This window comes from Papio anubis, chromosome 7 (genome assembly GCF_008728515.1).
Source record: "Papio anubis isolate 15944 chromosome 7, Panubis1.0, whole genome shotgun sequence".
NCBI classification, from domain to species: domain Eukaryota; kingdom Metazoa; phylum Chordata; class Mammalia; order Primates; family Cercopithecidae; genus Papio; species Papio anubis.
The window spans coordinates 56,642,507-56,663,662 of record NC_044982.1 but is presented as its reverse complement, the minus strand read 5'-3'; the positions used below and the strand labels follow the sequence as shown (position 1 = coordinate 56,663,662).

General features: G+C 42.6%; 2 protein-coding genes across 7 annotated transcripts in view; one reads left to right on the top strand and one right to left on the bottom strand.

Annotated features, from left to right (window-relative positions):
- Window positions 1–2,166: 2,166 nt before the first annotated feature.
- Window positions 2,167–18,742, top strand: KLHDC2 (kelch domain containing 2). Of its 2 annotated transcripts, none has more exons than XM_003901768.3 (13): window positions 2,167–3,164; window positions 6,104–6,183; window positions 9,351–9,468; window positions 12,972–13,087; window positions 13,311–13,392; window positions 13,554–13,637; window positions 15,171–15,251; window positions 15,324–15,382; window positions 15,785–15,894; window positions 16,266–16,338; window positions 17,946–18,033; window positions 18,121–18,173; window positions 18,407–18,717. In XM_003901768.3, exons 1-13 carry the CDS (start codon window positions 3,012–3,014, stop codon window positions 18,528–18,530), a joined length of 1,221 nt encoding a protein of 406 aa, XP_003901817.1. In that variant the 5' UTR covers window positions 2,167–3,011; the 3' UTR covers window positions 18,531–18,717. The 2 variants fall into 2 exon arrangements, with proteins under 2 accessions (XP_003901817.1, XP_009209759.1); XM_009211495.3 differs by lacking the exon at window positions 2,167–3,164 and adding an exon at window positions 3,280–3,630 and having other exon boundaries at window positions 18,407–18,742.
- A 426-nt stretch (window positions 18,743–19,168) lies between these two features.
- The window catches only part of NEMF (nuclear export mediator factor), a 71,808-nt gene continuing 69,820 nt past the window's right edge, over window positions 19,169–21,156 (bottom strand). For all 5 annotated transcript variants that reach the window (XM_021941183.2, XM_021941185.2, XM_021941184.2 and 2 more), the window contains 4 exons: window positions 20,601–20,701; window positions 20,473–20,516; window positions 20,304–20,383; window positions 19,169–20,092 (listed from right to left, as the gene is read on the bottom strand). In XM_021941183.2, the coding sequence (XP_021796875.2) occupies window positions 20,015–20,092; window positions 20,304–20,383; window positions 20,473–20,516; window positions 20,601–20,701 (303 nt within the window). In that variant the 3' untranslated portion in view covers window positions 19,169–20,014. The remainder of the gene's footprint in view (window positions 20,093–20,303; window positions 20,384–20,472; window positions 20,517–20,600; window positions 20,702–21,156) is intronic.

Below are 21,156 nucleotides of genomic sequence, written 5' to 3'. Positions count from 1 at the left end.
CTAGATTCACCTGATAAGGTGACTGTGTTAGCTGATTAACTGTATTCAGAGGAAAAGCAAACTTCTCATATCTTTGACAGAAGGTGGTTTTGCAACATGTGCAAGAGGCCACTGAAGTTAAGCTCATACTTCAAGCTTAGAATTTAACAGGGGAAACTAACAATAGATAAGTAATTAATTACATGATGGTTTTAATAAGTGGTATGGAGAAGTACCAAGGATGCTAACAGCATCTAATAGGGAACCTAAAAGTAGACTGGGGCATCCAGAAAGGTTTCCCCAAGGAAGTTTCAACTGAATTGAGAGGTGAAGAATATGTTATGGCCGAGTGCAGTGGCCCTGTAATTCCAGCACTTTGGGAGGCCGAGGTAGGAGGATCACTTGAGGTCAGGAGTTCGAGACCAGCCGGGCCAACATGGCGAAACCCCATCTCTACTAAAAATACAAAAATTAGCCGGGAGTGGTGGCAGACACCTGTAATCCCAGCTACTCGGGAGGCTGAGGCATGAGAATCATTCGAACCCGGGAGGCAGAGGTTGTAGTGAGCCGAAATTGTGCCACTGCACTCCAGCCTGGGCAACAGAGTGAGACTCCGTCTTTAAAAAAAAAAAAAAAAAAAAAAAAGACTTCTAAGAAGAGGGAACAGCAAGTGTGAAGGCCCTGAGCCAAAAGAGCTAGGTGTACTCGAAGAACTGATAGAAGGTGATAGAAGGGTAGGCCAGGTGCAGTGGCTCACGCCTATAATCCCCGCACTTTGGGAGGCCGAAGTGGGCAGATCACCTGAGGTCAGGAGTTCGAGACCATCCTGGCCAACATGGTGAAACCCTGTCTCTACTAAAAAATACAAAAATCAGCCGGGTGTGGTGGCAGGCGCCTTAGTCCCAGCTACTTGGGAGGCAGAGGCAGGAGAATCATTCGGACCTGGGAGGCAGAGGTTGCAGTGAGCGAGATCGAGCCATTGCACTCAAGCCTGGGGGACAAGAGCGAAACTGCTCTCAAATACAAAAACAAACAAAAAGGTGATAGAAGGGTAATGTAGCTGTAGCTGGAAGGAGGACCCAGCCAGGAATTGAAGCTGGAAAGGCAAGCTGGGGCTGGACCATGCTGAGTCTTCTTGCACAACACTGTGATATGAATTATTATTATTATTATTATTGAGACGGAGTTTCATTCTTGTTGCCCAGTCTGGAGTACAACAGTGCCCTCTCGGTTCACTGTAACCTCCACCTCCGGGCTTCAAGAGTTTCTCCTGCCTCAGCCTCCCAAGTAACTGGGATTACAGGCACCGGCCACCCCGCCTGCGTAATTTTTTTGTATTTTTAGTAGAGAAGGGGTTTCGCCATGTTGGCCAGACTGGTCTCGAACTCCTGACCTCAGGTGATCCTCCTGTCTCAGCCTCCCAAAGTGTTGGGATTACAGGCGTGAGCCACCGCGCCCAGCCGAGATTTGAAATTTGGATTCTACTAAGGACGATGGGAGCCAGCACAAGGTTTTCAAGTGACTTGATCAGATTCCCAAGGTTGGTTCACAAGGAACTTCGATAATCGCAAAGTCTAGTGAGCATAATTGCACTGGGAGAAGGCATTGCTGCAAGAATCCTGTGAGCCAGACAGATGAGGGCACCAACCAGGGTGGGTGGCAGATAAGGTCTTAACAGCCTCAAGGTGATTTGCTTCCTTGTTGAAGGCTTTAATTAATCCTCTTAAGTAACTTTCAAGTTCTTGAGTTCAAGTAAACACACTGGTCCACTAGGGGAGGAGTGTCAGGCTATAAACATTTTAATAATTTTAAAAAAAAGGCTTTAATTGGTCAAAGTATTCATTTTCTATGGAGTGCTCCCAACCAGAAGATGAGGGAAATGGAGATAATGAAGCACGCCTCTCCTACCAAACACGATAAATTCTAGAGGCACTGTGAGATCAGGAATTTAAGGTGTACTTTTGTCCCATCCTGTTTTACAGGCGAGGTATCAAGTACGGTAACTCGTAATTTTCTTTTGGCCCAATCGAAAGGTGTCATATAAAACAAAAGAAAGCTGTGTGTGCGTGAAAAGGATCCGCCTTCCTCTCTGAAGAAAAGGGTGATTACGGCTTCGGAAACGCTTTTCAACCCAACACTGCTGCCCGGCTGGCGGCAACGGCGGCGGCGGCAACGACAGATTCCTACAGAGGCGGCGCCTGGCAGGGGCGGCAGGAGCTCGGGAGAGGCCGCCGGGGATCGGGCTGGGCCCCGCGTGAGAGCTAAGCGCCTGCCCTCGCGCCCGCAGGACAGCAGGGCCTGCATCGACTCTAAGGCGAGACCAGAAACTTGCTAGTGGAGCAATTCTGGTGCCCCTGCCAGGGCTGTGAACCCTCTGAGATCATCCCTCAATCAAACGAATAGAAATTCTCGGGAAGAAAAAAAAAATTTGCAGGAATCCGGCTAAAATTCAGCAGCTTTCAGGGACCGATTCAGGGCATTATCCCTGTGGTTCCCTCGGCGAAAGGAGACTCGAAGCACGACTGGAAGTCGCCGGGCCCCACAGAGCTGCGGTGCCCAGGCCGTAGGCTGTGGCCCGGGCGGCGGCGGCGGCGGCGGCGGCGGCGGCGGGAGGACTCGGCGCTGGGGGCGCTGAGCGGTAGCCTCGCTTCCGGAGCTCGGCGGGCGGCGTCAGCGGAACGGGCGGCTTCCGGTCGGGGCGTAAACAAGGCCGTGGGCTGCAGGAGGCGGGGCGGACGGGCTGCAAGAGGGAGCCGGCCAGACCCGGATCTCTTCCCCGCCGTGCTCCGGGTCCCGGGCCCGCGCCGCCGCCGCCTGGCTCCGCTCGCGGCCCCGCTGTCTGCAGGCGTGCCCCGGCGGCGGCGGAGAGCCGTCCTCGGCCGAGGAGGCTGGTAAACGCGAGCGCAGGCGGCAAAGAGGCCTTAACGCCGTCCCTTTTGCCGCGCGCCACTGTGCATTTCTCTCCTTTTCCTTTGTTTCTTTGGCCCCTCGCGGGTGTGGGCATTCCTGGTGAGCAAAAGTGCAGCCTCAAGATGGCTGATGGCAACGAGGATATGCGGGCGGACGACTTGCCGGGGCCAGCCTTCGAGAGCTATGAGTCCATGGAGCTCGCCTGCCCCGCCGAGCGCAGCGGCCACGTAGCCGTCAGCGACGGGCGCCACATGTTCGTCTGGGGCGGCTACAAGGTCAGTGAGTGGCCGGGCCGCGGCAGACGTCGCTCGGCTGTGACTTGGGTCTGGGTTCGCGGCCAGGCGGGGAGGCGAGAGCGGCCCGCCAAGGGCGCTCCCCGCCTCCGTCGCGCGCCCCACCTCAGACTCTGCCCGTTGGTTGGTTTTTCTTGCGCGCGGGAATCTTCTCTCGAGTCCCCCAACCCGTCTCGAACCTCCAGGGCTGCTGGCACGTCAACCTGGTGCTCACAAAGCCAACTCACTCCCACCCCCGTTGTTGCCATTGGAGCGTTATTCCGGGGAAGGCCCTGTTAATGTTGCTTGGGTGGTGCATTCGGAAGGGTTGGGGTGTGTAAGGTGACGGTGTGTGATATCACTCAGACGCGTTATCAGGACGGCGTAGGAGGACTTTACCCTCTGGAGCTAGGAACCGCTGCCCACTTAACGGGGAGTACGAGGTGTAGGAAAACTGGAATTCCAAAAGGTTACAGGAATCACCTTATTCAGCCTTCTCGCCTGTGCAAATGGCCATCATACTATTGTTTGAACCTCTCAGGACTATTTTCCTTCTGGCTTCAGCTGGGTGAAGTTTTTCAGCAGACACCCGTATTAAAGATAATGGAAAAGCTCCACCAGTAACCAAAAAATCCACAGCATCAAATGAACACAGAGTGCAGCTCTTTGACTCTCCGATCCCCTGGTTATAAACAACGTGATTAGTTAGCAGTTTAAAGCCAGTTGCCCTTCTTTACCCTGCTACCTCGGAAATCTAGAATTTTATTTGCTGGGATGGCTCTGATCCAGTCCTACCACAAAATTCCTCTTTGGTCTTGAAAATGTTCTCCGCCCTCCCTATGCCCATGCCTTGTGATTGCTTTTAGCTTATGGTACAGTTGATTTGATCATAGTTGACCATTTTTGAGACAGCTTTCAAAGATAGCTGTCCTGATACTTTAATTTGGTTTAACTGCAGAAGTAATTTTTTGCCAATCCTAATTAATCTGCAGTGTTTTTCCCAGTCTCCGGTGAATATGGTTAGAAAATAGGGGGGCTGGGCGCGGTGGCTCACGCCTCTAATCCTAGCACTTTGGGAGGCCAAGGTAGGTGGATCACCTGAAGTCAGGAGCTGGAGACCAGTCTGGCCAACATGATGAAACTCCGTCTCTACTAAAAATACAAAAAAAATTAGCCGGGCGTGGTGACGGGCGCCCTAATCCTGGCTACTTGGGAGGCGGAGGTTGCAGTGAGCTGAGACGGCGCCATTGCACTCCAGCCTGGGCAACAAGAAGGAAACTGTCTCAAAAATACTTTAGAAAGGGGTAGGGAATTGCAAGGAGGGGGGCAAGCATGTAGTCACCCTTATAAAAATGTAAATTAATTCCCCTGGAGAAACCTGTCAGTTACACTTCTGTCTAAGCTACCTAATTCATAATTGTATTTTTAAAATGATAGCATGAAAGAATGAGACTTTGGGAGTGGGGCAGGGGAGGATTCTCAATGTGGAGTATTTCTTGTGGTGGATTTAAAAAGGCCTGGATGATTGGGACTGATTCAGGGAGAAGCACACAATCACTGAATTGGATGGTTCTGAAACAGACTGCCCTCCCCATTTATGGCTGGTGGCTGGAACTCTGAGGGTAGGCACAGAAGCCCTTGGAGACTGTTTCAAAGGCAATAACTTGGCTTCCTACATAGTAGGCAGTTTTCCTCCCCAGGACAGGCTGGTCACCTCTGGGTCAGCCCACTTCCAGCCTTTCCCTTCATCACCAGTGGGGTGGAAAAAGAAGTGTTTACATGGTCAACTGTTCTGTTTCTGTATGTTTAATATTCAAGCTTGCTGGACTTTGACACCCATTTTTGGCTAGCCGCAGTCGTGTACTGTATCAACATTGTTCGGAAAGTGGCTAGGGAGGGTCAAAGGCAGGGAATGTCAAGCAGTTGTTAAAGTTCAGGGAAAGGATAGAATCCTGGCGCCACCATTACTTCATAAATAACCTTGGGCAAATTACTTAAACTCTAAACTCATTTTCTCATAAAATCAGCTATTTTTTAGGGTTGTTGTAAGGATTACATAAAGCAATCCATGGATAGCTTTCAGCTGCAGCATATGGTAGGCTCAGTCTGTGTTAGGAATTAATACCTGAAGGGAAATGGAGCAGAACAAAGAACTTAAAATTCTGCATGAGGATTTAATATTTTGCATATTTGCAGTTCTGCCCTCTCTGTTGCTGCTTAGAGAATGAATAGGTGAAAGGAAGGCGTGCCTAGAAAACCACGCATCGTGTTAGTGTGGATCAGTGTGGATCAGGCACTTTCAGTAACAGCCTGCTGACGATGGCACAGGTAGTCTCCCGAAGTCTTGCAGCTGAAATTTGGTGCATGGTTCTGTTCAGGATAAAGCTGCCTTAGAGAGTTCCCAGAGATCTCTTGGCTGGGCACAATGGCTCACAGCCTGTAATCCCAGCACTTTGGGAGGCTGAGGTGGGTGGATTGCTAGAGGTCGGGAGTTTGAGACCAGCCTGGCCAACATGGTGAAACCCTGTCTCTACTAAAAATACAAAAATTAGCCAGGTGTGATGGCAAGCTATCTGTAGTCCCAGCTACTCAGGAGCTGAGGCATGAGAATTGCTTGAACCCAGGTGGTGGACGTTGCAGTGAGCCAGCAGAGATCGCGCCACTGCACTCCATCCTGAGCGATAGAGACTTGGATTAAAAAAAAAAAAAAAGTTCCCAGAGATCTCTTCTTGCCCTATTGTAACTGCTGTATAAAAATTGTGAATTAAGAGCTATCTATATTGAGCTTTACCTTGAGTGTGTGTCATGGGTTGGGGGGAGGATTGTGTACTATAATACCTATTTAACTTTTCATCAAATTAGTATGTCAAGATCGATTTAAAAAATACAGTAGTGCCTCTTTAAAATCAGTTTTTATATTTATAATTTTTTTTTATTTTTAGAGTAATCAAGTCAGAGGATTATATGACTTTTATCTGCCTAGAGAAGAACTATGGATCTACAACATGGAGACTGGAAGATGGTAAATGTGGATATTATAAGGGGGACTAAAAAATTCAGATAAGGGCTGGGCATGGTGGCTGGCTCACGCCTATAATCCCAGCACTTTGGGAGGCCGACGCGGGCGTATCACTTGAGGTCAGGAGTTCAACACCAGCCTGGGCAACATGGTGAAACCCCATCTCTACTAAAAATACAAAAATTAGCCAGGTGTGGTGACGTGCACATGTAATTGTAGCTACTTGGGAGGCTGAGGTGGAAGAATTGCTTGAACCCGGGAGGCAGAGGTGGCAGTGAGCCAAGATTGCACCACTGCACTCCAGCCTGGGTAACAGAACAAAACTGTCTCCAAAAACAAACAAACAAAAAAATCAGATGTGGCTGCAAAGAAAAAAATGTAAAACCCATTTTAAGCTATTTATATATTCTAAAAACACTGTTCTGCTACTTTAGCTTAGCTGCTAAGCTTAATTTAGCACCTGTTCTGTAGTTACTAGATACTTCTGATAACTTAGAATAAATTTCTATCCCAAGTATCATAGTAATATTTAAAACAGATGTAGAGGCTTCAGATCTAGAATGGAAAGATAATGTTCCATTTTTTTCAAGATACTAAGTCTTCTATCTTGAATAAGGAAAGGATTTTAAATGGTTGTTAGATTTTAGATTGTATAGAATTTTATCTCCTAAAAATAAAGGTGGTATTCTATTTTAATGAGCTCTCAAAATTTGCATGCAAATCTTTTTTTTTTTTTTTTTTTTTGAGACAGAATCTAGTTCTGTCGCCCAGGTTGGAGTGCAGTGGCCGGATCTCAGCTCACTGCAAGCTCCGCCTCCCGGGTTTACGCCATTCTCCTGCCTCAGCCTCCCAAGTAGCTGGGACTACAGGCGCCCGCCACCTCGCCCGGCTAGTTTTTTGTATTTTTTAGTAGAGACGGGGTTTCACCGTGTTAGCCATGATGGTCTCGATCTCCTGACCTCGTGATCCACCCCTCTCGGCCTCCCAAAGTGCTGGGATTACAGGCGTGAGCCACTGCGCTCGGTGCAAATCTTTTTAAAAATAGTGTTCTGTTTAAAAACCAAAATGACCTCCAGTTTGCCCTTTTTGAAAACTGGAGATAATCTGAAATGATCTTTTGCCAGTTTCATAGTAGTAGTAGTCAAGAGCATGTCCCTGGTAGAATTTAGGTGTTTCTCAAAATGCTGGGTTAGCCATGGTTGGGGATTTACAAAGTAGTTTTCCCCATGGTGAGCTTTGTGAGAACTTTGTGCTTTAAATATTTTACTTACTGGGAGATCTCAAAATTACCATAGTAGTCCCACTTAAGAGGCGGGATGCTGTGGCTCATGCCTGTAATCCCAGCACTTTGGGAGGCTGAGGCAGGCAGATCACCTTAGGTCAGGAGTTCAAGACCAGCCTGGCCAACATGGTGAAACCCCGTCTCTACAAAAATTAGCCAGGCATGATGGCAGGTGCCTGTAATCCCAGCTACTAGGGAGGCTGAGGCAGGAGAATCACTTGAACCCGGGAGGCAGAGGCTGCAGTGAGCCAAGATCACGCCATTGTACTTCAGCCTGGCTGATACAGTGAGACTCCATCTCAAAAAACAAAAAAGTTTAAGATTTACAAACTAGGCCGGGCACGGTGGCTCATGCCTGTAATCCCAGCACTTTGGGAGGCTGAGGCAGGTGGATCACGAGGTCAGGAGATCAAGACCATTCTGGCGAACACTGAAACCCCGTCTCAACTAAAAATATGAAAAAATTAGCTGGGCGTGGTGGTGGGCGCCTGTAGTCCCAGCTACTCGGGAGGCTGAGGCAGGAGAATGGCATGAACCCAGGGGGTGGAACTTGCAGTGAGCGGAGATAGTGCCACTGCACTCCAGCCTGGGTGACAAAAAGACTCCATCTCAAAAAAAAAAAAAAAAAAGTTACAAACTAAAAATAAGTCATGAGTATTTCTGTATATAACAAATTGGTGTTAATATGAAGCTGTTTCTTAATCCTTTTCTAGAGAATTGGGAATTTATAATTCTCTTAAAAGCGGAATGCTACATATTTTAAAAAATAATTTTTAAGGCCAAGTGTGGTGGCTCACACCTGTAATCCTAGCACTTTGGGAGGCTGAGGTGGGAGGATCACTTGAGCCCAGGAGTTCAAGACCAGCATGAGCAACACAGTGAGACCCTGTTTCTATTTAAAATTAATAACTTTTATTTTTTTTTGAGAGGGAGTCTCTCTCTGTCTGTCGCCCAGGCTGTAGTGCAGTGGCGCAATCTCGGCTCACTGCAAGCTCCGCCTCCTGGGTTCACACCATTCTCCTGCCTCAGCTTCCCTAGTAGCTGGGACTACAGGCATGTGCCACAACGCCCGGCTAATTTTTTGTATTTTTAGTAGAGGTGGGGTTTCACCATGTTAACCAGAATAGTCTCGGTTTCTTGACCTTGTGATCCACCTGCCTCGGCCTCCCAAAGTGCTGCGATAACAGGCGTGAGCCACTGTGCCCAGCCAAAAATAGTAACTTTTTAAAAAGTGAGCCTTCTAAAACTTTAAGTTTAGCAAAGATAAATATTATTATATCTGACAGTTTTAGCAGAAGACCTTGAGTATACTGTTAGAATTTTAAATATTAGATTCCTTAGGTTGATTCAGATCAATTTTTAGATTCAGAATGAGTTAATACATACAAAGCACTCAGGAATGCCTGGCACATGGCACTACCTGTTTGTAGTGTTACATAAAGGACTGAATCTGATGCATATGAACAGCTAAAAGGTGACTGAAGAAAAAACACTGAATTAATCTATCAGGACTGGGAATGTTGAGGTTTTCCTTCTGGGCTCCTGGCCCACTCAAAAACAAAACAACTTATGGCCATGTAAATAAATAGCAAACAATTTAGTCTGAGAAACATAAAATGGTATGCTCCTAGAATAGTAAAATATGACTTAGGCTTTCAGAATCTCTCATTATGCCTGTACAATGGGGCCAGCTGGCACTGTCTGTGGAATAGGTAAAGAGGGAAAAACACATTCCTTGAACTAAGTTTAGACCTAGAAGAGACCCTAGAGGCACTGTCTACTCTGCCTTCTCGTTTTATTCCTTTATTGTGAGGATATAAGTAGAAGAAAAATAGACTTCTGCATTTTTTCCCTTTAACTTACATACATTTAATTTATTCCCCCTTAGGAAAAAAATCAACACTGAAGGTGATGTTCCTCCTTCTATGTCAGGAAGCTGTGCTGTGTGTGTAGACAGGGTGCTGTACTTGTTTGGAGGACACCATTCAAGAGGCAATACCAATAAGGTTAGTGTTTCCAAGGATTATGGCTGGAGGCATTTTTATTCTTACTATCTTTCAAACAACTGCAAATTTCTAAGGTTAGCCCAAGACTTATTTGTGTCCCAGTTAAAAATGATTTGTACTTGATTATGATATGAATGTGCATTTTAGTATTTTGTTTGTCAATCTATATTTACCTAGGCATTATGTAAAATCAACTTTTGCTGGTAACTTGTGTGCAGTAACTTCCTGAGTGGTTTTTCTTTGTGCTTTTTGCAGCTACTTGTTCTCTTAGAACCCTTAAATGTTAGATGAACATTAGTAATAAAATTGCAGACAAAATAAAGACAAGATGTAATGGAGGGAAGGGTAAAAATGAGCAGGCCAACCAGTCAGAAAGCCATAAGGATAAATTAAAACTGACAAAACTACATGTTAACATTCCTATAAAGTGGTGCCAAAGATACTGCTGTTCAGACTTTGCCGTATTTTGTTCCAAGTAGGAAAAAGACATCACTTCTTCTCTTTCAGACCAATAAGAGACAGATTAAGTCAATCAGAAATGATACATATGCCATGTATTAGTGCTTATTGAGTTGCCAAATAAATGAATCGATAGGAGTCTACTAAGTTGGCAACTTAGTAAGCACTTTATATGCTGAGCACTTGACTGGACACTGGAGACAGAAGAATGATACAGTTCTCACCTCTTGGAACTCATTCTAGAAGGGACACATATAGTAAGTAAATCACTGCAGTAGCATCTGCTAGAGAGATACACAGCACCTGGCATATAGAAAATAACTCAGTAAGTATTGTTGAATCTGAAAAAGTCTTTGACATTGTGTTTGGTGGGATGAGGGAACAGAACAAGAAAAATCTTGACCGAATAGGTGATGCTTGAACTGAATAATAAAACTGGAAGGAGTAGCCAAGATAAAGAGATATAAGCAAATGCCTTTTTTTGGGGTGGGGCGGGGTGGGGACAGAGTCTTCCTCTGTCGCCCAGGCTGGAATGCAGTGGCACAATCTTGGCTCACTGCAACCTCCGCCTCCCAGGTTCAAGTGATTCTCGTACCTCAGCCTCCTGAGTAGCTGGGATTACCGGCATGCATCACCATGCCCAGCTAATTTTTTTGTATTGTTAGTAGAGACAGGGTTTCACCATGCTAGCTAGGCTGGTATTGAACTCCTGACCTCAGGTGATCCACCTGCTTCGGCCTCACAAAGTGCTGGGATTACAGACGTGAGCCACCGCGCCCGGCAGCAAATATCTTAATTATGGAAATTCCAAGTGGATGGAACATGTGGCTGAGATGGTTTCAAACTATGTTCCTAGAAACTTTAGGGATTTCAGATGCCTTGGGACACCTGTGGGAGGAGCATATGGTGTTAGGTAGGCTCCAAGCTGCCCCTTCCTCCTCCGTTTTAACATGTGTAGCTCCACTTTTGTTTGTATACATTGGGCTTTTGCTTTGTATTTTGCTTGAAGAAAGAGTTCTATGCCTGAAAGATTGTGAGGCACATCTATAGGCTATCATTGAGCCATATATTTTTCAGAGCCAAGGGGGAGAACAATAACTGACACAACTTAAAAGCTTGGGACAAGCTGTGGTTTTATGGACAAGGTTTTATGGACAAGGAGACAAGCTGTGGTTTTATGGAGGTAGTTACAGAAACAATGGTAGTACGTCGAGTGGCTAGGGCTGTGTGTTTTAAGTTTGACTCAGTGGAAGCTTGAGTGTCTCAGAGAAGAAATACATATATTGTGGTCAGATGTATTCAGCTGCCTGGATGTGAACCCTTTAAAGGAAAGATCCTTAATTAAAGTTAATTAAATTAATTTAAGCTAATTAATTTAAGTATTGATCCTTAATCTCTTTAATCTTAAAGATTAACTCAATTAACTCTTTAATCTTAAAGAGGCACCGAGTACATATTTGTTAAATTGAATTTAAAGGTAAAATTACTAAACCTAATTTTTTTTGGGTAATACCATTCTGATACCCATAAATTAAATAACTACAATTCAGAGTCCCTATATCAGGGCCAGGTGTGGTGGCTTATGCTTACAAGCCAGCACTTTGGGAGGCCCAAGTGGGCACATCACTTGAGGCCAGGAGTTTGAGACCAGCCTGGCCAACATGACAAAAACCTGTCTCTACTAAAAATACAAAAATTAGCTGGGCATGTTGGTGCATGCCTGTAATGCCAGCTACAAGAGGCAGAAATTGCAGTGAGCCGAGATCATGCCACTACATTCCAGCCTGGGTGACAGAGCGAGATTCTGTCCCCACCAAAAAAAATAATAATAAAATAAATATGGCTATCAGCACAGTTTTGCAATTGCAAAAATATGGAACCAGCCCAATGCCCACCAATCAACAAGTGGATAAAGAAAATGTAGTGCATACATATACCAGGGAATACTACTCTGCCATAAAAAGGAACAAAATAATGGCATTTGCAGCAACCTAGATGGAAATGGAGACCGTTATTCTAAGTGAAGTAACTCAGAAATGGAAAACCAAACACCGTATGTTCTCAGTCGTAAGTGGGAGCTAAGCTATGAGGATGCAAAGGCATAAGAATGATACAATGGACTTTGGAGACTCAGAGGGAAAGGGTGATAGGTGGATGAGGGATAAAAGACTACACATTGGGTACAGTGTACACTGCTTGGGTGATGAGTGCACCAAAATTGCAGAAATCACCACGAAAGACCTTATCCATGTAACCAAACACCACCTGTTCCCCAAAAACCTATTGAGATAAAAAATAAAAAAATAAAAATGGGAAAAGAAAATATATGGCTGTCTTAGCCAGGTATGGTGGTCCATGCCTGTGGTCCATCTACTTGGGAAGCTAAGGTGGGAAGATAACTAAGCCCAGGAGTTGAGATTATAGTAATCTATGATTGTGCCACTGCACTCCAGCCTGGGCAAGAGAGACCCTGTCTCTTTTTTTTTTTTTTTTTTTGAGACGGAGTCTAGCTCTGTCGCCTAGGCTGGAGTGCAGTGGCCGGATCTCAGCTCACTGCAAGCTCCGCCTCCCAGGTTCACGCCATTCTCCTGCCTCAGCCTCCCGAGTAGCTGGGACTACAGGCGCCCGCCACCTCGCCCGGCTAGTCTTTTGTATTTTTTAGTAGAGACAGGGTTTCACCGTGTTAGCCAGGATGGTCTCGATCTCCTGACCTCGTGATCCGCCCGTTTCGGCCTCCCAAAGTGCTGGGATTACAGGCTTGAGCCACCGCGCCCGGCCGAGACCCTGTCTCTTAAAAAAAAAATAAAGTGCGGCTATGAAAAAACAATTAGTCGAGCTAACTGTGTGCTTAGTGACTTAGGAGATTGGTATTCAGTCACAGAGTCCTAATCTGGACTCTGAGCAGTCTGGCAGCCAGTCTGCAGTCACAATTCCAGTAGCACTGAATTAGATGGTACTCTTATCATAAATCATAGTAAAATTAAATGCTAAACTTGAATTTCTTTCATATAACCAATTCTAACGGAAACCATTGCTTCTGACAGTTCTACATGCTGGATTCAAGGTCTACAGACAGAGTGTTACAGTGGGAAAGAATTGATTGCCAAGGAATTCCTCCATCATCAAAGGACAAACTTGGAGTCTGGGTATATAAAAACAAGTGAGTTGGTGGCATTACCGGTTTGGGTTTTTATGCGTAAAGTGCTTTACCATTCAAGTATCCTTAACCAGTGACCATTTGCACAGAACATACCTCATAGGGCCCATATGAAGATTAACTGAGTAAATACATGAAAGCATTTAACACAGCACTTAAGATAAAGTGCTTGTATCCTATCCTACGGGTATTTGAATTTTTAGTGTCTTGGTTTTTCATCAAACAGGTTAATATTTTTTGGAGGGTATGGATATTTGCCTGAAGATAAAGTATTGGGAACTTTTGAATTTGATGAAACATCTTTTTGGGTAAGTGAAGTTCTGTATTTGCATATGGCCTCCTTAGTATACTGAAATAATACATTTTATGTTTGCTAATAAGTTTTGTGCACTTTTCTTTGGTAATCAGGCAGGCCATCTAATTTTATAAATATCATTTGTAAAATAACTCAGATTCTTATTTTCTGTAGAATTCAAGTCATCCAAGAGGATGGAATGATCATGTACATATTTTAGATACTGAAACATTTACCTGGAGCCAGCCTATAACTACTGTGAGTTACTAAAGAATAAAACGGGGAGGGTTGGGGTGCAGAGAGAGGTATACCAGAGTTGGAAGATACTGTAAAAGTGACAGTTCATTCTTGTTTTCTGGGGATAAGATCCATAACTTTAATGATTTCCAAGGAATCTAGAACACAGAAGTTTAATGAATGTATGAAATGACTAACCCAGCATCTATTATTTAATACTTTTTTTTTGAGACAGTTTTACACTGTTGCCTGGGCTGGAGTGCAGTGGCGGGATCTCCGCTCACTGCAACGTCTGCCTCCCGGGTTCAAGCAATTCTCCTGCCTCAGCTTCCTGAGTACCTGAGATTACAGGCACCCGCCACCAGGCCCAGCTAATTTTTTTTTTTTTTTTTTTTTTTTTTGTGAGACGGAGTCCTGCTCTGTCGCCCAGGCTGGAGTGCAGTGGCGCGATCTCCGCTCACTGCAAGCTCCGCCGCCTTCTGGGTTAATGCCATTCTCCTGCCTCAGCCTCCCGAGTAGCTGGGACTACAAGCGCCTGCCACCACGCCCGGCTAATTTTTTTGTGTTTTCAGTAGAGACGGGGTTTCACCGTGTTTGCCAGGATGGTCTCGAACTCCTGACCTCGTGATCCGCCCGCCTCGGCCTCCCAAAGTGCTGGGATTACAGGCGTGAACCACCATGCCCAACCTATCTAATACATTTTACATGATAGAAGTGTTTGATTTTTTTTCAGATTTTGGGATATTTGTATTATATACTTAACAGCTATCTCTAATCCAAAGATCCAAAATGCTCCAATGAGCATTTCCTTTCAGTATCATGTTGGCACTCAAATTTTCAGATTTTGGAGCATTTCAGATTTTGGATTTTCTGATTACAGATACTCAACCTGTAATTAAATAACTCTGCACTAGATAGGAACTTGTATTACTTAAATATTAGATTTCTTTTCCCTCTGACACAGATATTATATAATATGCCAGCCTTTATTTTAAAAGAGAAAAAATAAAGCAGCCTGTTATGTTAGCCAGCCCATTCAGTAGCACATCTCAAAAACAGAAAATTAAAATGCCAAGTTTTGGTAGTCAGCTTGTAGTACTGCTGTTGTCTGTAAGTCTACACTCCAACTTTTAAAAGCTCAAGTGCCTTACATATTCTTTTTTTTTTTTGAGACGGAGTCTCGCTTTGTTGCCCAGGCTGGAGTGCAGTGGCACCATCTTGGCTCACTGCAAGCTCCGCCTCCTGGGTTCACGCTATTCTCCTGCCTCAGCCTCCGAGTAGCTGGGACTACAGGCACGCACCACCACGCCCGGCTAATTTTTTGTATTTTTAGCAGAGACGGGGTTTCACCGTGTTAGCCAGGATGGTCTCGATCTCCTGACCTCGTGATCCGCCCGTCTCGGCCTCCCAAAGTGCTGGGATTACAGGCTTGAGCCACCGCGCCCGGCCAATGCCTTACATATTCTTATCCCATATCCAGAGTAGACTCTGGTATTTTCCCTCTGTTTATAAAAAGTTCACTTATGTACTGACTTGCTTATGTGACTCTAATAGGGTAAAACACCTTCACCTCGTGCTGCCCATGCCTGTGCAACTGTCGGAAATAGAGGCTTTGTGTTTGGAGGCAGATACCGAGTAAGTATTTAAACAACTTCAATGACTTGCTTTTGAATTCTTCAAAATGATAACTTAATTATCCTTTTCTAGGATGCTAGAATGAATGATCTTCACTATCTTAATCTGGATACATGGGAGTGGAATGAATTGTAGGTATCGCTTTAGGTAACTTTTTCCAAAATTCAGATTGTTTTTACCCTATATTCCCTACTATTGATATATAATGTCCTTGCTTAACTTTTCTGTAACTACGAAATTAAATAAACATAATTACTAGGTCCTTAAGGAATGAATTTTAGTTTTCTGTTTCCAGTTCCCGTAACTGTGTGCCTAGTACATAGCATGTGCTGTTTGTTGAAAATAAAAGGTCTGAAGTCGATTCTATCTTCAAAGAAAATATTTCAGTATAAAGCACGTAGTTTATACCAAGAAGCCTTTTTAAATTTAAGGACTCTTTTTCCATAACATGTACATATAAATTTTAAAAGAAAACTTAAAAATACAGTAGCTGCTTCTAAATGCAGATATTGTAACTTAGCTGTTATTTTCAGAATTCCACAAGGCATATGCCCAGTTGGCCGATCTTGGCACTCACTAACACCAGTTTCTTCAGATCATCTTTTTCTCTTTGGAGGATTTACCACTGATAAACAGCCACTAAGTAAGTCCTTGAAAAATATGATAACGAAATCATCATATATCATCTATATATAATAGCTGAAAATGAGTCTATTAGAGACTTACGAGAGGGCTTATAGGGTTGGTTAGAAGGTGTGAAATTAACTTTGATCCTGTAACATAGCTATAATTGTACTATATGGCATACTTCTGCTCAATAAAGAACCTGGAGCACTTAAGAGCCCTGCTGAAGGGCTATAACATGCAAAGGGCTTAAAGAAAAGAAAATATACGCTCTGTAGCTACTCATGATCTGATTTATTACCTTTCTTGCCAAAACTGTGCCCTTTAAATGTCAATGTCATATTGGTAGACTAATATACTTCATAGCTCTTTTTTCTTTGCTTTAATCAGGTGATGCCTGGACTTACTGCATCAGTAAAAATGAATGGATACAATTTAATCATCCATATACTGAAAAACCAAGGTATTTAAAGGCAATTCTTATACTGAATATGCACAAGATGTAAGAATTGAGGTTTTGGCTGCATTATATCCAGCATTCTTATTTATAAAAATCTTAGCATTCACTAAGGTTTGAAATACTTCTTAATGAAAAGAAAACCAATGTTATCCTAGTATTAAATGCTCTCCTTTCCATCATCTGTGTATGAAGAATAGGGGTGGAATTTTATTTTTGCTGCTTCCTTCCATTATAAAATTGACACATAGTTAAAATATACAATCAAGCTTTTTACTTCAATGAGTTGAACTGCATCTAAGTTTATTAAAAATGAGGGTCAGCCAGGTGTGGTGGCTCACACGGGTAATCCCAGCACTTGGGGAGGCCGAGGCAGGCAGATCACCTGAGGTCAGGAGTTCCAGCCTGGCCAACATGGTGAAACCCCATCTCTACTAAAAATACAAAATTAGCTGGGCGTGGTGGCACATGCCTGTAATCCCAACTACTTGAGAGGCTGAGGCAGGAGAATCACCTGAACCAGGGAGGTAGAGGTTGCAGTGGGCTGAGATCGTGCCATTGCACTCCAGCTTGGGCAACAAGAGCAAAACTCTGTCTTCAAAAAAATAAAAAGGGTAGAGGTGCTGGAATGGGTAAAATTTTTAAACCTTAATCACATGGGAGGCCAGGTGCAGTGGGATTGCAGGATTACAGCTGTAATCCCAGCACTTTTGGAGGCTGAGGCAGGCAGATTGCTTGAACCCAGGGGTTCAAGACCAGCTTGGGCAACATGGCAAAACCCCATCTCTATAAAAAATAGAAAAATTTAGCTAGGTGTGGTAGCATATGCCTATAGTCCCAGCTATTCAGGAGGTAGAGGATGCAGTGAGCTGAGATTACACCACTGCACTCCAGCCTGGGTGACAGAGAAAGACTGTCTCAAAAAAAAAAACGCTACATGGGGAAAAAACAAGAACTGTCCATTCGATTTACAGTAGCACTGTATAACAAAGATGAAGAAATCAAATCATCCAAAAAGAAGAGCTTATTAAACACCGATAATTTTCTCTTGTTAATCTCAAAACAAAATGCTAAAAGAAATGATACAGTCAGAATTAGTGTTCAAAGCCTGCATTTTTTCCCCGAGCCTCTAAACCAAGTATAGTCATGCCAGTAAGACTTCATTTGCACAAATGATCTCTCCATAACACTACCAGGCTTTCTGAGACTTTATAGTTTACTCAAGCAGGGCTTTCACCATCCCTCAGATGTTCTGTGTAAGGCCAGCTGGCCCTACCTATGGAAGAAGGCATATACCACTCAGCTCCCATACGACTTTTATTGCTAACAAAGACCTAGAGAACAGATCGTTCAGTTCAAACTCCTCATTACATAAATGAGAACTGACCAGAGAGATAAAATAATATCCAGATAAAATAGATATTGATTGATCTGCTTTTGCTACTTTCCCTTAAGATTTTACTTCTAAAACAAACAAACAAAGAAAAGATTTTACTTCTCGCTATGATGTTTTGGCCTGAACTACCTTAAGATCTCTAGTCTTTATTTCATAGCTCAAATGACCAGCTGGCGTTCTGGGTGACTTCAAACTCAAGTTTTTGTTTTAAATGCAGGTTATGGCACACAGCTTGTGCCAGTGATGAAGGAGAAGTAATTGTTTTTGGTGGATGTGCCAACAACCTGCTTGTCCATCACAGAGCTGTAAGTATACTACCTTCATATTATTACTGAAACTTACTTGCAAAAAAAAAAGCATTTGCTTTTAAATGTGTTCTTCCTATGTTTCAGGCACACAGTAATGAAATACTAATATTTTCAGTTCAACCAAAATCTCTTGTACGGTAAGTTAACTTTGTACTTGGCACTTAGATTATTTAAAATTGTTTCCTAAGACTTAGCACTCTCAAAAAACCAGGTTTATGGATTATTTAAGGGCAATAATAAAACTTCATTGCTATAACCAGTTCCTATGAAAATCTTAGAAGAAAGAGGGATGTTTTATGTAGTTTTTCAAGTGAATGTACTTCTAAACAGTAAAGTGAAATTACTTTTCTCTTTGCTTGTCCACTTTCAGGCTAAGCTTAGAAGCAGTCATTTGCTTTAAAGAAATGTTAGCCAACTCATGGAACTGCCTTCCAAAACACTTACTTCACAGTGTTAATCAGAGGTTTGGTAGTAACAACACTTCTGGATCTTAACGCTTCATAAATAATGCCTATGATCACCTTGCATGGACAGCAATCCTGTAAACATCACAGAGTGGCATCATTTGTATAATTATATGCATTGTTGTAGTTTGCAGCTTTTGGTTTTAATGTGCATGTGAATGGCCTAGAGAACCTATTTTTGTGTCTATAAAGTTTACAATAAATGTATTTAACACCAGTAGCTGTCCTCTATTAAAGTAAAAGAAAAGTAATGGTTGGGCTTTTTACCCTGGAGAACGGTTGTTACATTTCCTTTTCGGTAACTTCAGGATATATATCTGTAGAAACATACTAAATAGTCTTACCATCATCAAAATGCTGAAGTCATTTTTTAAAAAATTATAGTTTTTTTTTTAATGGCAAGAGTAGTCTATAATTATGTGACCTAGTGTTGTAAATACAACATAATAAAGGTTGTTTTTTTTTTTAAACATTAATATTCACATTATGATGAGGCTGGGAAAACAAAGTGTGGAGGGACCAACAACTATGTAGTACTTTGACCTTAACGCTCCAGCGCAGCGGCTGGAGCAGGTGGTCATGCTGAATACAGGCAGGTGTTAACCTTAATGCACCAGTGCAGGGGCTGGAGCAGATGGTCATGCTGAATACAGGCAGGTGTTGTCCAGTCAATTACAAAGTTTTTTTTTTAATTAATTAAAAAGTTTTATAGCTCATGAAGGAATGGAAATAATGATGATTTCATTTACCATTCTGTTAAGAGACAGGAAAAGTGGGTCAGAGTCTTTAGTGGTAAGCCTTAAAATGCACTTCTGGTATTATAGGTTAAGATGCTCTGTAACGTGCTATATTGGTAATTAATTAGTAAAGGTGGAAATTAAAATGGTACAGAACTGAATGAGACTACAAGGAAAAAAATAAGATCAAACCTGAAGGTCTACAAATGAATAGAAATGATTAACACCAATTTCTTCTAGGACTTACTAAGCTGAGTCATGAGAATTATTACTTACATTTTACATTTTGGTCTAATATATTTTTTGACAAGTATAGATGAAAGCAGAAGAAAATCCACTCCAATACTTAGTTTTCAAGACACAATCCTAAATACACCCCTGTGGCTGGCCCGTAATATATATATTAGATGTTATATACAGTAGACTTACCAAGTCAGTAGTCTAAGCAATCAAGCCACTTCACTGTTGTTTCTTTACATCATGAAATGAATACTTGGTATTAACCTCCCAAATGTCAAGAAAATGTAGAATAATTACAGATGTATATAATTAGCATTTAACTATCCACAAATACTTTAGGAAATCCTATCATAGACAGTGTTTCCTCTATATAAAACTGGGAAAAAAACAAGAATTAAGTCCTTTTGGTGAATATAGCAAGGCAATGTTTAGTTCATTTTTATAATGCAGAAGTCCTGATACATGGTGTTTTCATCTTTGAACTTCCAAAAGGCTATAAAATTGGCTCTTCTCAAATATTTTAGAATTTCATTTCAGCTATTTCCTTTTTACATTCAGAAGATTGGGTGCAGACACTTTCACTTTGCCAGGAATGTTTCTTGATAAATCTGTGTCCTAAAAAAAGAAAATTGCTGAATATCTTCACATCCTATATAGTCAATCATGTTTCTTTTATGACAAAAAAGAAAAACATTTCCAAACTTTTAGCTGAAATGGTATTACTGCTTCTAATAAGACAGCATTTTCTACTAAAATAACAAAAAACTGCTAACATTTTAAATTGTACTGTCAGTCTCCACATTCCTTTTCTGAAGGAGAACTTTACCTTTACGCTGCGGAATAAGTCTTTTTCTCTTGCTGTTGCTTCTTTGGAATGCATGAAACTATTCAAGGCTGTTTTTGCAGCTGTAAATTTAAAAAAAGTAAGAATAATCTACTCCTGTTAAGTCACTGAACTGTTTAAAATCATAATTCAAAAAAACAAATTTAAATACCTTTTCCCTTTTTCTGCACTCCAGGAGTAAGTTTCACTTTATATCTTTAAAAAGGAATTACATGTGTTACTAAATAGACATTACAAAACAATTCACAAAAGCCATTCTGTCAACTAATGGTAACTTACTTGTAGTTTGTCATGGTGGTGTAAGGGGCACATATTGGAATGGCAAACAGTAGTACATCTTCAGGATGTGGCTGGCCTGTCAAAGAATCAAATAGGTTTTCCTAAAAAGGGAAAATAACAGTTACAAAAGCAATTTATACCACTCTTTAAAAAAAAATGCAAACACACTTGAATTAATATCTCAACATATTTTTTATCTTTTTCTGATACATATACCGTCTAAGCTGGAACAGTCGTGCTTAAACTCTGCTTCATAGTTCCAAAGAGTTGAAGACCAATGTTTAAATATATTCTTTACTACTTAATTTTTGCCTAGCATAATAAGTAATGAGAACAATAATTTTCAAAATACCACCTACAGTTCCATTTAAGAGAAAGAAGGCCCAGGAGCAGTGGCTCACACCTGTAATCCTAGGACTCTGGAAGACTGAGGCTGAGGCGGGTGGATCACTTGAGCCCAGGAGTTCAAGACCAGCCTGGGCAACATGGAGAAACCCCACCTCTAAAAAAATACAAAAATTAGCTGGGCATAGTGGTGGGTGCCTGTAGTCCCAGC

Bases quoted from the DNA above. Each gene is read 5' to 3' on its own strand.
- KLHDC2 (XM_003901768.3), top strand. From the start codon at position 3,012: ATGGCTGATGGCAACGAGGATATGCGGGCGGACGACTTGCCGGGGCCA. The intron at 13,393-13,553 runs GTAAGTGAAGTT...TATTTTCTGTAG, and splicing joins TTGATGAAACATCTTTTTGG to AATTCAAGTCATCCAAGAGG. The intron at 13,638-15,170 runs GTGAGTTACTAA...TGACTCTAATAG, and splicing joins GGAGCCAGCCTATAACTACT to GGTAAAACACCTTCACCTCG.